The sequence below is a fragment of the Abramis brama genome (genome assembly GCF_963993115.1).
Source record: "Abramis brama genome assembly, chromosome: 17".
In the NCBI taxonomy this organism is placed as follows: Eukaryota; Metazoa; Chordata; class Actinopteri; order Cypriniformes; family Leuciscidae; genus Abramis; species Abramis brama.
Genome location: NC_139979.1, coordinates 14517608 through 14531763, shown reverse-complemented (window position 1 = coordinate 14531763; position 14156 = coordinate 14517608). Strand labels below are relative to the sequence as shown.

General features: G+C 39.2%; 1 protein-coding gene across 2 annotated transcripts; it reads right to left on the bottom strand.

The window, feature by feature from the left end:
- Nucleotides 1-784: 784 nt before the first annotated feature.
- rhbg (Rh family B glycoprotein) lies at nucleotides 785-13953 on the bottom strand. Of its 2 annotated transcripts, none has more exons than XM_084089684.1 (10): nucleotides 13603-13953; nucleotides 11472-11658; nucleotides 10921-11071; nucleotides 10272-10419; nucleotides 10014-10180; nucleotides 9791-9928; nucleotides 9568-9701; nucleotides 5594-5715; nucleotides 1927-2000; nucleotides 785-1703 (listed from the first exon to the last, which is right to left on the bottom strand). In XM_084089684.1, exons 1-10 carry the CDS (start codon nucleotides 13787-13789, stop codon nucleotides 1626-1628), a joined length of 1386 nt encoding a protein of 461 aa, XP_083945810.1. In that variant the 5' UTR covers nucleotides 13790-13953; the 3' UTR covers nucleotides 785-1625. The 2 variants fall into 2 exon arrangements, with proteins under 2 accessions (XP_083945810.1, XP_083945811.1); XM_084089685.1 differs by having other exon boundaries at nucleotides 13588-13650.
- Nucleotides 13954-14156: the final 203 nt, after the last annotated feature.

Genomic DNA, 14156 nt, shown 5'->3' with positions numbered 1-14156 from the left:
TAAAAGAAAGAAAACATAGCTAAACCAAAGTTTCCCTGATTAAAATTGTTATATGCCCTACAATTAGCTTGATGCCGCTAGTTTTTAACAACTGCAGACTACAAGCACAATTAATCAAAGACTATCACGTGGACTTCAACCTCCAGTAGTTTCATTATGGAACCTTTAAATCTCGTTTTCAAACAAAACACAAACAAATCAAGTATGTAAATAGCATATACGTGCAGTTAGAATTCTTCATTTCTGGTGATTATAAAGCGCAATTAAGCACTTCAGCCTCAGCGCCTATTCACATCCCAGCTGTCCACCTGTCTGAGGCCTGGGAAAAGACCTTGGCGCTGGTTCACGTCTCTGTAAAAGACGCTCTGCGCGAATGAAAAGGGGCGTAGAGCTGCTCCTCGCACAGCCCGCGAGCTCCAGGCGCTCCTAATAACGTGCTATCAAAATAAGACCCCCACTTTCTCTTCTCCGTTTGATCCCAGAAAGTGAAACTGTGCTAATTACGCGACGGAGGCCATCTGGACTCTTCGTTAACCCTTTCCGCAGTGATTGTCGGCTTTAGGCGCCATTTCGATTTAAACGGCGCTTTCACTTGGAATTAGCGTGATTTGACGTCATTGTTTATCTTTGAGCTGAATGTAAAATGAACGTACGCGTGACTTAGCCAAAACCACAGAAACATTCCCGTCTCGAAAACCACAGGCTACAGTGTGATTCTCTCCCACACACTCACACACCTTCGAGGGATAACAATTAATTTAAAACATGACTTTTAAACAATATAAATCTTTTGAACAATTTATTTAAATGTCATTCCATACAGAATTTGTTGTTCAAACGCAAATTATGCTGGGTAGAAATAATCCATGTAAAGAAAAAAAAAAAGTATTTGTCCTCTAATAATTTATTTTCCTTAAAACAGATAAACGTGTAACTATACATTTAACATCTTATGTCAATCCAAATATTTTTCCCCTCCAAATTTTAGCAATTTTCTCATCAAAACATGTTCAGCAGTGTCCCATATTCACAGTGTTTCTAATGTGTGTGAAACAAATAATGCAGAAAACAATAGTTATCTGAAATAAAATGTCTGAAAAAACAAACAAACATTGAAATATTCCAGCTGTTTATGATTCGTATTTTTCAAATTCATTTTTGGGGAAATAAAAATTACAACAAACGAATACAAAACATTTCCCACAATCATCCCTTTGCAGATTCTCCTTGTTTTTGAAAATATATAAAAAATAAAGAGAAAGCATAAACTGCATTTTACAGTGAGCTTTCTTATATAACAAATATTTCTAAGAGCTAATCATGCGAATAATCAGCTTGTCCTCTGTCTCGGCGCTGTGGAGCCATTCGCAGCTCTGCAACACCATCTAGTGGTGTTATAAGGAATCACGGGTATGTTGCCTCAGAGTAACATAATACGTTTAAACTTGTACATTCTCATTGTTCCTCAGGTAAACTGGGCTAATAATTTTATATAACAACATATTATGATAAAAAATAATGGAACAAAGTTTGTTGTTTTATTTTAAGTCAGTAAAATAAATTGCACCTGCAGAGAACATCACAGGTGGCAGCTGAACAAATGCAAACAGGTGAAAGCAGGTCATTTAGCTGCTGAGTTTTTCCACTTCGTTTGGCGTGGCCACTTCGTGAAGCTCACCGTGACCTTCCTCCTCCCCCGGCAGCTGAAACAAACATTTCGTTACAGCACAAAGCATGTCTTGTTTAAGATACTGTCTCTGCATATTGGACATCAGTTGTTCCACTCAATAGTTTTAATATGTCCCAATTATGACAATCCATTACTGCACATTAGGCAATAATGCCTAATAACTACACTGTCAGTCAAGGAATCTTTGTTTAAAACACACAATATAGCATATAAAAATGATATCAGAAAGTCTTCACCTCCCAGTAGAGTCCATCCTCAAAGCAGTGAGTATCCGGAGGAGCACCGTAGATTGGCAGCTTCAAAATGAACCCTGAGGAGTGCACACACATATTCCTATTACACAATATACTGCACACACATGTATGCACAAGGAACAATATACAGCTAAAATTCTGGTTGATTAATTTTCATACAACTAACTGGGATTTAACTATTTAATTGTCTATTTTAATTTGACTTACAGTGTAACAGATGCGAGCGGTGCGCCGAGATAAAAGCAAACAGAGCCCATTATAATCGTGACGCTGTCTACTCTGGATGTGGCACAACACAACACAACACAGCTAATCTCCGACAGTAAACCTATGCCCCATTCCATTCCCCACGTATTCAAAGCGTTCACGCTACTTTTGACACGAAGAACAAATAAGGGTGTAGACACGATGTTAGCTTCATACACATATACTTCAAGAAGTTATTTATTTATACATTGCAGTTGTATGTATGATTTTCTTTAAAGACCCACTCCGATGAAAATCATGTTTTTCTAGGTGTTAACATGTTCTTGTGGCATTTTTCTGATGTTAGAGGACATATCTTGAGAAAAATAAGTTCAAAGTTGTATTTCTGAGTATTTCTGCATTCAAATGGCTGTGAATCAGTAGCAGACGCTAAAATGCCAGCTAAAATAGACTGGAGTTGTGACGTAGTAACTCCACTGGGCGGGGCCACAAGCTCATACTCCCCTCCGCCCCCGCGGCTCAGGTTCTGAGGAGTAGAGAAGACGATGGCGGATCAACACCTATGTGCGGTAGCGGGTTGCAATGCTAACTGTACGTTCACACCGCCGCCGACTTGAGCGGCAAAGAAGCTCTGGCCGCCCTGTCAAGGACGCTTGTCAAAAAGTACGAGGAAGCTTGTTGACGCTTTGGCCGCTCTGACGTAGCAGCATTCTATGTTCGACCATGGGAGAAGAGAAGTGTCACACCATGAAAAGTAAACAAAATAAACAAGCAATACATTGACACTAGAAACCTTTTATAATGACAGCATTTGTATAACCGTTTTGGTCACATTATTATTTATTATTATTAATAGTGAGTGCGCGCGCGCGGCCGAGGCTCTCTCTCTCTCTCTCTCTGCTATCTCTCTGCGTTCTTATATGCCCTGTCAAGCGCGCCCTGTTAAACTGGCAGGACTTAAAAACACATGCAAATGATAAACTTTCACTCTGATGGTTAAACTGCAATTAATCCGATAATGATAGGAAACCCAGCAACGGCGATGATCAGCTTCTCCTCCGTTTTCTCGGAAGCTCAAGTCGGCGGCGGTGTGAACGAGGGGGAGGGTCGTCTCCGTGCCAACGGCTCCCCCCACAACGCAGAGGCGAATTGCTAATGAGCTACTGCCGCTCTGCTGAAGCAAAGTCCCAGAAAACGGCACAGGTTTTGTGATTTTGGCTAAAAACGGCATAATCATCATTTAAAGACCACTGAGAATGTTTAAAAATAGCTCAAAATATGATCGGAGTGGGACTTTAAAGCTGTGCAGAGATCAAAGGACATTTATTTATTTTAAAGTTCCCCTATGGTGAAAATAAAGTTTTTAATGTTTTACATGTCTATGTGGTGTTTTTAATATACTTTAAAGGGATACTCCACTTTTTTTGGAAATAGGCTCATTTTACAACTCCCCCAGAGTTAAACAGTTTTACCGTTTTCGAATCCATTCAGCCGATCTCCGGGTCTGGCGGTACCACTTTTAGCATAGCTTAGCATAGATCATTGAATCGGACAGGACCATTAGCATATCTCTCAAAAAAAATGACCAAAGAGTTTTGATATTTTTCCTATTTAAAACTTGACTTTTCTGTAGTTACATCATGTACTAAGACAGACGGAAAATGTAAAGTTGCGATTTTCTAGGCTGATATGGCTAGGTACTATACTCTCATTCCTGAGTAATAATCAAGAAACTTTGCTGCCGTACCATGAGTCCAGCAGGCGTAATGATATGACGCAGCGCCTGAAAATAGGTCTAATAGGTTAGACAAACTTAGTCCCGGTCACGTTGGAAGTTACCGAGCTGGGGACTTTTTTCAGGCGCTGTGTCTAACATATGGTTTGTGTAACATTAGCAACACATTATTAGCTGTTTGATAACAGTCAAGCCAAAGGCTAATCATATCAATTACCGTTATGTGTCCGACATTGTAGAGAGCGATACATAAACGCATTACCATTCTGATACATCGACTTGTCGACAAGCCTGTATAATTCACTTTTCCTCTTCTTCTGAGTCATTCTCTGGTTCAACACACATATGGCGGAATTAAACCAATATTTAATTCCAACCAATTATTTTCACAGGATTTTTTTTATTTTAAATGTCATTTTGATTATAAAAGATTAGTTTTAAGGGATAAAAATATTAGCTGCAGGGGGAAAATATGTTCTATTTCAGTTTATATTCCATGTTTTTAGTATATTTTTAGTCCAAGATCCATTTACACTGTTTTTAACTTAAAATATATATATATTATAGTTATATATAATTATTTTATTATTGTTGTTATTATTTATTATTGTTGTTACATTTCCGTATTAAATTCTTTACATTCACATTTTAAAGTGGATCGACCAACATGTAACAGCTAAAGTGTTAGATTTTGCAAATATTTAAATATTCAGCTCTATACATGTTTGTATTGTTTATATTTCTTTTTCAGTGTGTTGTTGAAAATATCACTGACGATGTGCAGTGGCTTGAAAATATCAAGCAGTGAAATATGTGCAGTGTGTTGTTGAAAATATCACTGACGATGTGCAGTGGCGTCTATGCAGATATAAAATGTGAATTATTTTTTATGCTTATTTACAGATTCATACATTTTTTTAGGAAGTCTACTAGAATAGGTTTACATGATTTAATTTTAATGTTCAAAAATCTCAATGCCATTCAAATGTATTATTTAAATTGTTGCAGCACCTGTGTTCAACCTTTGTCTGAAGACTCAGTAGATTCAGTTTCTTTAGAACCCGCTTTCCAAAATGCGCAGTCTATTCTGATTGGTCAGCTGGCTCCAGTCCGTTGTGATTGATCTACTCCTTAGAGCAGGGGTGCCCAATCCTGCTCCTGCCGATCGACTGTCCTGCACAGTTCATCTCCAACCCTAATCAAACACACCTGCCTTTAATTTTCAAGTGATCCTAAAGACCTTAATTGGTTGCTTCAGGTGTGTTTGATTAGGGTTGGAGATGAACTGTGCAGGACAGTCGATCGGCAGGAGCAGGATTGGGCACCCCTGCCTTAGAGTGTGTGTCGGAAATGATATGCCCCTTACCATGATCAGAGAGTCCCGAGGCTTGCTGAGGCTGTAAGGCTATAGAACTGCTGTACTATGGCGTCAGTTTTGCCACTTCAGTTCGAGCCCGAGTGCGATAATGACAGTTAAGAAAAACAAGCTGATAGGCCTGAACCACCTTCGCAAGCACAACTTGTGCAAGACGATTCACAGCGGTAATTTCTTTTAAATAATACCTCTCCTACATTTCAGATGTGATGTTAGAACTGTGTCATTTCTCTACATCACGGCAAAAAGTGTATGTCCGTATAACAATGACCTGCATCGAACCAGCAGGCAGACAAGCATGCACTCACCACAATTTACAACTATACACCCACCTGTAACTAGACCACCAAACAGAGCCATTCCCAGTGTGACGGCCAGGGAGATAGCCTGAAACCCTCCCTTAGATTCAGGCTTCCATTCTCCAGTTTCAACATCACCGAAAACTCTTTGCAATCTGTGTAAGATTAGATACAATGTCTGTTCTCACAAAGAATGAGGTCTGCATTATTTTCGGCAATGACACATGTATGCAACATATTGCAAAATATTTACCTTATTAAGTGAAATGTAATATAACAATACGTTATATATAAAGAATACAGCAATAATAATGTCATCCAAGATGTTCATGTCTTTCTTTCTTCAGTCGAGAAATTAAGGTTTTTGAGGAAAACATTCCAGGATTGAAGGTCCTCAACTCAAATATTTGAACTGATATTCCATTATATCTATTGTCCGAGTTACATTGCTAATGCGTGTACTACTTTAGCATATCATATCTGTCCCATGCAATGGTTGTCACTTCCTAAATTTCGCAGCCTGCAACCAACTGTCTGTCCTCATCACAGCATGAACACTTATTCAATGACATTTGCGGCAAGAACGTGCAAAACTGCTCGCTCATCTCAGCCTGTAGCGATCTCAGAAAGTGCTGCTACATCAATGAGCAGTCCAAACTGCAACGAGTCTATTTACACTCCTGTTGTTAAGCAAATACCTCTGCGTTCTAAGCAGTGAGTGATTCTGACTGATAATAAACACCTCTGATGGGGACCACTCATGATCAATGACATGTCCGTGATCGAAACTCCCACCGCTGCAAAACGCAACGCAAATGTAAATGACTAACGTTCTCCACACACATACCCAGTGGAACGTTTGCCAAAATGATACAGCATCACTGTGGTGCTCTTGCTTTTCATTTGAGAAATACATGGAAACTGCCTTGGCACAAAATGACAATTATCATTCTACGTTTGAGCTGTGCTGTCTAATACGAAAAGGTATCCGACATTAGCATCCATCCCTGTTCGTCCTGTAGTTATGAAATAGTACATGCCCAAATATAATTCTGCTGAAAATGCAGCTGCTTGCGTACTTCGTATGTAAATAAGGTGAATACATTGTTTTGGATTTTAAATCATGGTAATGTTTACATTTCATGATCAACTCATTAGCCGACACATGGACTCAAATTAGCAAAGACATACAGTGTCTACTTAACTGCAACGTCTGCTAATTTTCTATTGCTGTTGATATTTGCTAACATTGCAATCTGCTTTGTTATATATGTTGCTGCTGTACAAATACTAGGAACTGCTGTCGCTCTGTTAGATATGGGAATACAAACAAAAGCCTATTTCACTTTAAAGGCACACTGTGAAACTTTTCAACCTTCATAATATATTTCCAAGACCCTTGTGATGGTACATCGACTTACAATAGGTTGAATGACACGTCTGCCATAGCCTGACGGGGTCTGTATCGCTTTTACTGGCACTATGTAACTTCGGGGTTCGGGTAGTTACCAGAGCACAAAAATAACTACAAAATTCGACTGCTTTACAGCATACGTCACTTCCCCCACCACTTCGTCAAATTTGGACGTGAGAGGCCAACCAGCGTTTGTTTTCGGCTTTCATGCGTATGTTTTTGTCATGGGGCTGTTTACACCTGGCCACTTCATGCGTTTTCTCAGATGGGATAGCTATCCGATCGTGAAAAGACCAGGTGTAAATGCCCTCCGAAACGCATTCAAGACGGATTTGAATCCGATCGCTCAAACCACTAAAGGAGGAGGTCTGTGCCGCATTCCAGACGAAACTGGACAAGTGTAAATGCATCTGGTTGTTGAAACCACATATGTAAATTGTACTCCTCCCAAAAATGCTAAAAATAAAAACGTGTGAGAGCGTGTTATAGGCTATATGTTATAGCCAGATATGACGACGCTACTGGAACACGCAATCACCGCAGATGAGCAACTGAGCATATTCATCAAGAGAACGTGCAAACTATCGCAAATCAAAGTGAAAGTAAGTCGCAGACGCTTAACACACAATCATCATCATTAAAAGTAAAGAAATGAAATGATCTTACCAGGGCTGTTGCCGCTCTCTCTTATTGCGGTCTTTGATTTTGAAATTTTAGCTGATTATCAATAAAATGCAGCTCATATCTATTGCTTTCGGTGACGTGCACTCCATTAAATCTGCATACAGCGCGGGAATTGAAGATCGGATTTAAATCCGTTTCGCAAAAACACATTTATGTGACCAGGTGTAAATGGAATCGTTTTGATAAATCAGATAGCTATCCGATCTGAGAAAACGCATGAAGTGGCCAGTAAATAAATCTCGTATTTGTAAACTTGTTTGCATTCTATGTTGTATGTTGTTGCGCTTGCTTGTAGTATGTTTTTTTTATATGCTGTTCATTCATTTATTGCTGATAATTAGACCAGTCCAATAATTTCCACATATGTCTAGCTAGCTTTCGTTTATCAGAGCTGTTAACAGACTTGCTAAAAAAACACTCGTTTCTCTTACATGTTTTTTGCGTTATGTTTTATTGCCTAGCTTGCCTCACGAACTAGTTTGCCAACTGAACTTGGGTGTTGTGAGGTGTATTTATCACGTAGTCCTGAGGGATATCAGACGACGCTGTTGACGTTGATTCTTGCGATTATCATGAGAACAGTTTTTAATATCTCACATAATTATCAGGACATAAATAAGCCTAACGTAGAGGTTGTAAATAGTGTAAACGAGTACAATTTGCAAACTATTATGATAAATTGCAATAATCATGTCTTCGGAGTCTATCTGTGCCTATTCCATGCCCGATGCAGGTACCGGTGTACAGGGTGGGGGGTGGAGGGGTATTTACGACAGTGCAAGTATTCCATAGCGACTCTAGGGGTCGCTGTTTGACAAAAACACAATTCCTTCACAGTGTGCCTTTAAAGAATTCAACAAAGCTTTTTCTGTATCCTTACATTGCCTGCTATTCTCTAGCTGCTAATGCTAGTAATTCACTCTAAGCATTAAATCAGGACTGTTGACATGACACATGATGTAAACCTCGTGAATGGTTAGTTCATAAGGAATTGATGAAGCAGACTACACAAAAACGCATAGTGATATAGCATGAAACCCCATGCACTTATCCTAGATGTTGAATTTCAGAGGATGAGCAGAGAGCTCATTGGTTACTTATACGGCAGGAACAAATCAGCTGCGCCCCTATAGATAACGATGTGATTATGAACACGTGTGTTAAAGGACCTGTTAGCCCTGCGCCATCTATAGTTTCATGCCAGAACTTTGTATAGATACTTTTTAACCACGAATGCTCGTCTTGCACGTCCACGACTTTACGCATTACGTGATCACGTTGGAAAGGTCAGGCGGTAACCTGACGTAGGTGGAAAAGGTAGGGTAGGGTGAAAAACTCCATCGCATTTTCTCCTCCAATTTCAAAATCGTCCGACATCATTGTTTTACCTTTTATTTATTATTTTTTTTGTAAAGGGCGTTTGACTTAGTCTTTGCACGTTCGCTTTGTAAACACTAGGTCGGTACTTCCGCCTCTGTCACGCGTGACCTTTCAATGTGATAACATAATGTGTGGCGCATCACAGCAAGTGCAAGACGAGCATTTGTGGTTAAAAAGTATATAAATGTTGTTGTTTTTTTATTTAGAAAATGACATTGTTTCACTAGATAAGACCCTTATTCTCTACTGGGATCGTGTAGAGATCTTTGAAGCTGCATTGAAACTGCAATTTGTACCTTCAACCCATTGGTTCCCATTGGAAAAATCCTGGAATGTTTTCCTCAAAAACCTTAATTTCTTTTCAACTGAAGAAAGAAAGACATGAGTATCTTGGATGACGTGGGGGTGAGTAAATTATCAGGACATTTTTATTCTGAAGTGAACTAATCCTTTAATTATCATTAATTGTCATTAAGACAATCACAAATCATTGTTCATGCAAATAATTACATATCAACTACTGACTTACCCTTTTCCATATACATCTGGGGATGCTAGGGCAGCAGTGACTGCACCCACCACAGCTCCCAGAATTCCTGGCATTCCATGCAGGTTATGAATGCCACAAGTGTCCTGAATCTTCAGTTTCGATTCCAAAACCGGCTAAAAGAGCATAATAGAGCAACCAATGAGATACTGAGGTTTGGTGTGGGTGTTTACAGTTGTGTGTTAGAGAAGCGTGTGCTACTAACCGTGAGGTATTTGTATCCCAGGACTGAAATAGTTCCAGCAAGGAATCCTACGATCATAGAGCCAAATGGAGTCAGCATCATCTCTCCAGCTGTTCCCACAGCAACACCACCAGCCAGTGCGGCATTCTGAATGTGCACCTGAAAAAGACAGAAGCTTGTGTGAGAGTTTGTAATCTTGAAGTTTGTAATGTAATATCAAAGATGGCCAAAAGGGGATGCTCACCATGTCCAATTTGCCTTCATGGTTGACGAGGGCGGAGAAAGCGAATGTAGACAGCGTGCAGGCGGCCAGAGAGTAGTAAGTGTTCATGGCGGTTCTGTGCTGGGGGTCCCCGTGGTGTGTAATGGCTGAGTTGAAGCTGGGCCAGAACATCCACAGATAGATGGTACCTGAGCAGAGCCAAAGCTTTAGTGGCTCCAAGAGCCCTGGATGACCACAGGCCAGAATTTTGTAGGCGTGTAAACTATTCAAATGACTCACCAATCATGGCAAAGAGGTCAGAGTGGTAGACAGACGAGTTTCTGTGTTGGCTCTTGCTCAGGTTTGGTCTGTACAGGACACGGGTCACCATTAAGCCGAAGTATGCACCAAATGTATGAATGGTCATGGATCCTCCAGCGTCATTGGCCTATAGATACCATTGACATTTAAATTGATAACAATTTATCAGTAATTAATGGATTTTTTTTTTACTAAGCAAGTATCAAACATTAGAGAAGCACAATATATTGGTACCATTTTGGCTATCGATATTTGGTTGAGCATGTTAATTTTCTCTTTTTTTACATTTAGATTAACTTCAAATGCAATCTTTATCAGTTTTCAAAATACTGTACTGTAATGCTGTAATGCCTAAATGCATTTGAAGCATTTAAAACAATTTACTTTGTTTTCTTATTGTTTATCTTATTTAAACAAATCGGTATAGAATTTTAATATCGGCATTTATCAATTATCAGCCATAAAATGAAATTAATTATCAGTTTATCATTATCAGCCAGAATTTTAATAATGGTGCATCCCTATAAAACATGTGCCCAGTGTTTGGAAAATTAACATTATTCATGTGAAAAGTACAATTTAATAACAATTAACAAAATGTTAAAATTTGTTGTGTTTCTGTACTCACCCCAAGGAGAGAAAGCAGGATGAACTCATTGACGGCAAACAATGTCACCTCAAAAATGGCCATAACAAGAAGCTGCACAGGACTGGTCTTCCCCAAAACGGCGCCAAAAGAGATCAGCACAGCACCAGTGCAGAAGTCTGCATTTATCATGCTGCAGAAGAAACATATTCACTGTGAGAAAATATAAATATAAATGTGCCTGTGCCTGTGTGTTGGAGGCTGCAAAGTCAGCTGCTAAACTACCACATCCACTCAGTGGCGCTGTGTTCAGCTGTAATCCAATATACAGACATGAGGCCACAGCAGCAAATGTGCAATCAAAACAAGAAGGACAAGAAACCTGGAAGCTTAAAGTTAAAGAAATTTTAGCTGTCACCTTTCTGTGCATCACCCCTTTACTGAGATGAAGTGATTAGACTATTGTTGCAAATCTCTCATCTTCACTGACAAATAGATCTTTGTGAGCTGCTGCCGCTGACATCAGTATGATGAACCTCTTGTAGTTTACTGTGTGTAACAACAAACGAACAAACGCATGTTTAAGGTTTTACCTTTCCACACCAACGTGGATCTTGCCATGGTGCATGCCGTGGAAAAAGCCCTGCATAAGTGTGGCCCACTGTAGGGAAAAGGCTGCGATGAGGAAGTTAAATCCGACACTACTGAATCCATATCTCTGCAGAAATGTCATCAGAAATCCGAAGCCCACAAAGATCATCACATGAACGTCCTGGAAACCTACAACACACAGTCAGATAGCTGTTTTTCCATTCTTCTCCCTCACATTCTCATAGTTTTACATTTTTAAAGGGATAGTTCGCCCAAAAATGAAAATTCTGTCATCATTTACTCACCCTCAAGTTGTTTCAAACCTGTATGAATTTCTTTTTTCTGCTGAACACAAAAGAAGATATTTTGAAAAATGTCGGTAACCAAACAGTTGATGGACCCCATTGACTTCCATAGCATTTTTTTTTCCTACTATGGAAGTCAATGGGGTCCATCAACTGTTTGGTTACCGACATTTTTCAAAATATCTTCTTTTGTGTTCAGCAGAAAAAAGAAATTCATACAGGTTTGAAACAACTTGAGGGTGAGTAAATGATGACAGAATTTTCATTTTTGGGCGAACTATCCCTTTAATAGTATTCTCATAGACTGTAATTGATCACTGATATGTTTTTCATGACATGGGTACTTGGCAGCACTATTCACAGCCAATTTTACACTGTGGGTATGCTGAATCCAACATTAACCCCTGTGTTCTTTTCTGTGTAGAGCCATTCATTCACCCATTTCACTTCTTTTGACACAATTACACTGTTGCCAAGCAACTGGCCATTGACCTGGGCACCAATGAGGATGGCACGGCTCCTGTAAGCAAACTGTCCCACATATCTCTCACACTCACTCCTTTTTGGCAGCCCATAAATTAGTCTGAGCTCTATGTGTAAGCTGAGTTTGCTGCAGGACAAAAAAGTCTTTTAATGGATAGTTCACCCAAAAATGATGCTTGTGTCTTTCCAAACCTGTATGACTTATTTGTTTTGTAAAACATAAAGGAGACATTTTGAAAATAATTTGACCATACAATAAGTCAATGGGGCCCAAACTTTCACTGTAGGAAGTTCATCAAAATCTCTCTCTTTTTTTTTGTATTCCAGAGAGAAAAAAGGCATACAGTTTTGGAAACAAGAAATGGCTTAATCCAATAACTGTGAAGCAATTTATTTGCATTCTCACAAAGCAAATTAAATGAAACAATGATCTACATAGACTTCTCAAATTATTATAAAACATTATAATTTATTTTATTTAAACACACAATATATAAAGGTTTAATCTACACCCTTGAATGGAGTTGTTTTTTATGTGACACTTGTTGAGTAGTTATGTGCCACTCCCGTGGTTCTGTCTTTTCAAACTAACTCAATATATAAAGATGAAGGACAGTGACAAAATACTGTTCAGACAAGAAGTCTTTCACAACACAACAAAATCACTGTTCCTTGCTCTGGGATTTGTCCATTTCTTTCTTTATCCTACCTAATTTTGTTTATCCTACCTAAGTGTTCTGTTAAAACTGTTAAAAAGTGAAGTCTGTATGTCATGATTTATGCAACTCATTGTATATTATCCACATGTAGGTGTCTCCTGGGCTTGAAGCACAGACACAACATGCAATACAATAAATGTAATTAAGTGGTTCACACAAGTCTGGCGCTGAGGGCAAGTTTAGTGCAAATCGCAGAGATTAAAGGACGAGACTTGGGTTTAGTAAAGTGAGGTGGATGGGAAATCCAACTACAGTTGAAACTTGACGACAGTTGCACAAAGCCAAGCACAAAACAAAATCAAGCTTTTAAAAAGATCAAATTCTTAAAGGTAAACATGCTTCACTTAAAACCAGTCAGACTGCTCAAACACAAGTAACACAGTTTAGGCCGTCGGCACAGTTCACCCAATCAAACACATTCCTGAGGTATCAAGTTAAAAGGCACCGTATCTGTGTTTCTGCTGGTGAAATTAATAGATTTATTGATCTACATTGTTTATTTTTTTAATTATTACCTAATTGCATGATCATATCAGATCCACAAATATCTTCTCAAAAATGAATGCTGAATATAAAAATCCAGCCCTACTACTTACTAGTCTTCTACACACCATTCTATCACTTACTGGGATAACGATAGTAGAACTCATTCTCGTAATCATTTCTAGGAGAAGTTCTGTTTTCATTCCACAGCTTGGGATGAGTGTCATGGTCATACTCCACCAGTGCTCCAAAGAGGATGATGAGGATGACCTCCAAGATGATGCACAACAGTGGCAGCCGTAGCCTCATGCTTGTTGAAGAATCAGCCATGGTGCTTCCCTTTTGCCAGTATCCTTTGCTCACTCTCTATCCCTTTCCCTCTTTCTGGAGCAGGGCACAGGCTCTGATGAGTCTGGAGGCAGAGTGGAAGAGAACATCAGGGGACACAAGTCTTTTTATTGTTAGTTTGGCCACTTCATGAGCTTGTTAACGCCCACCTGCTCTCTCAAGGCTGCTGATTTGTAGCAGTTCTGGGCTCCTCCCTCACCTTTTTTTGCTCATGAGGTGTGCAAGGAGTATGTTTTGGGCTAATAAGAATATTAAAGTCAAATATGAACAATGCTATCGCAACTGAGCGATTTTTAACTGGCATACAGAAAGGTCAAAGATTTGTGTGGAAAGGTGAAAAAAAAAATTC

Bases quoted from the DNA above. Each gene is read 5' to 3' on its own strand.
- rhbg (XM_084089684.1), bottom strand. From the start codon at position 13,789: ATGGCTGATTCTTCAACAAGCATGAGGCTACGGCTGCCACTGTTGTGC. The intron at 2,001-5,593 runs GTGGGTGTATAG...TGCACTCCTCAG, and splicing joins GTTTGGTGGTCTAGTTACAG to GGTTCATTTTGAAGCTGCCA. The intron at 1,704-1,926 runs GTGAAGACTTTC...TGTTTGTTTCAG, and splicing joins AGGATGGACTCTACTGGGAG to CTGCCGGGGGAGGAGGAAGG.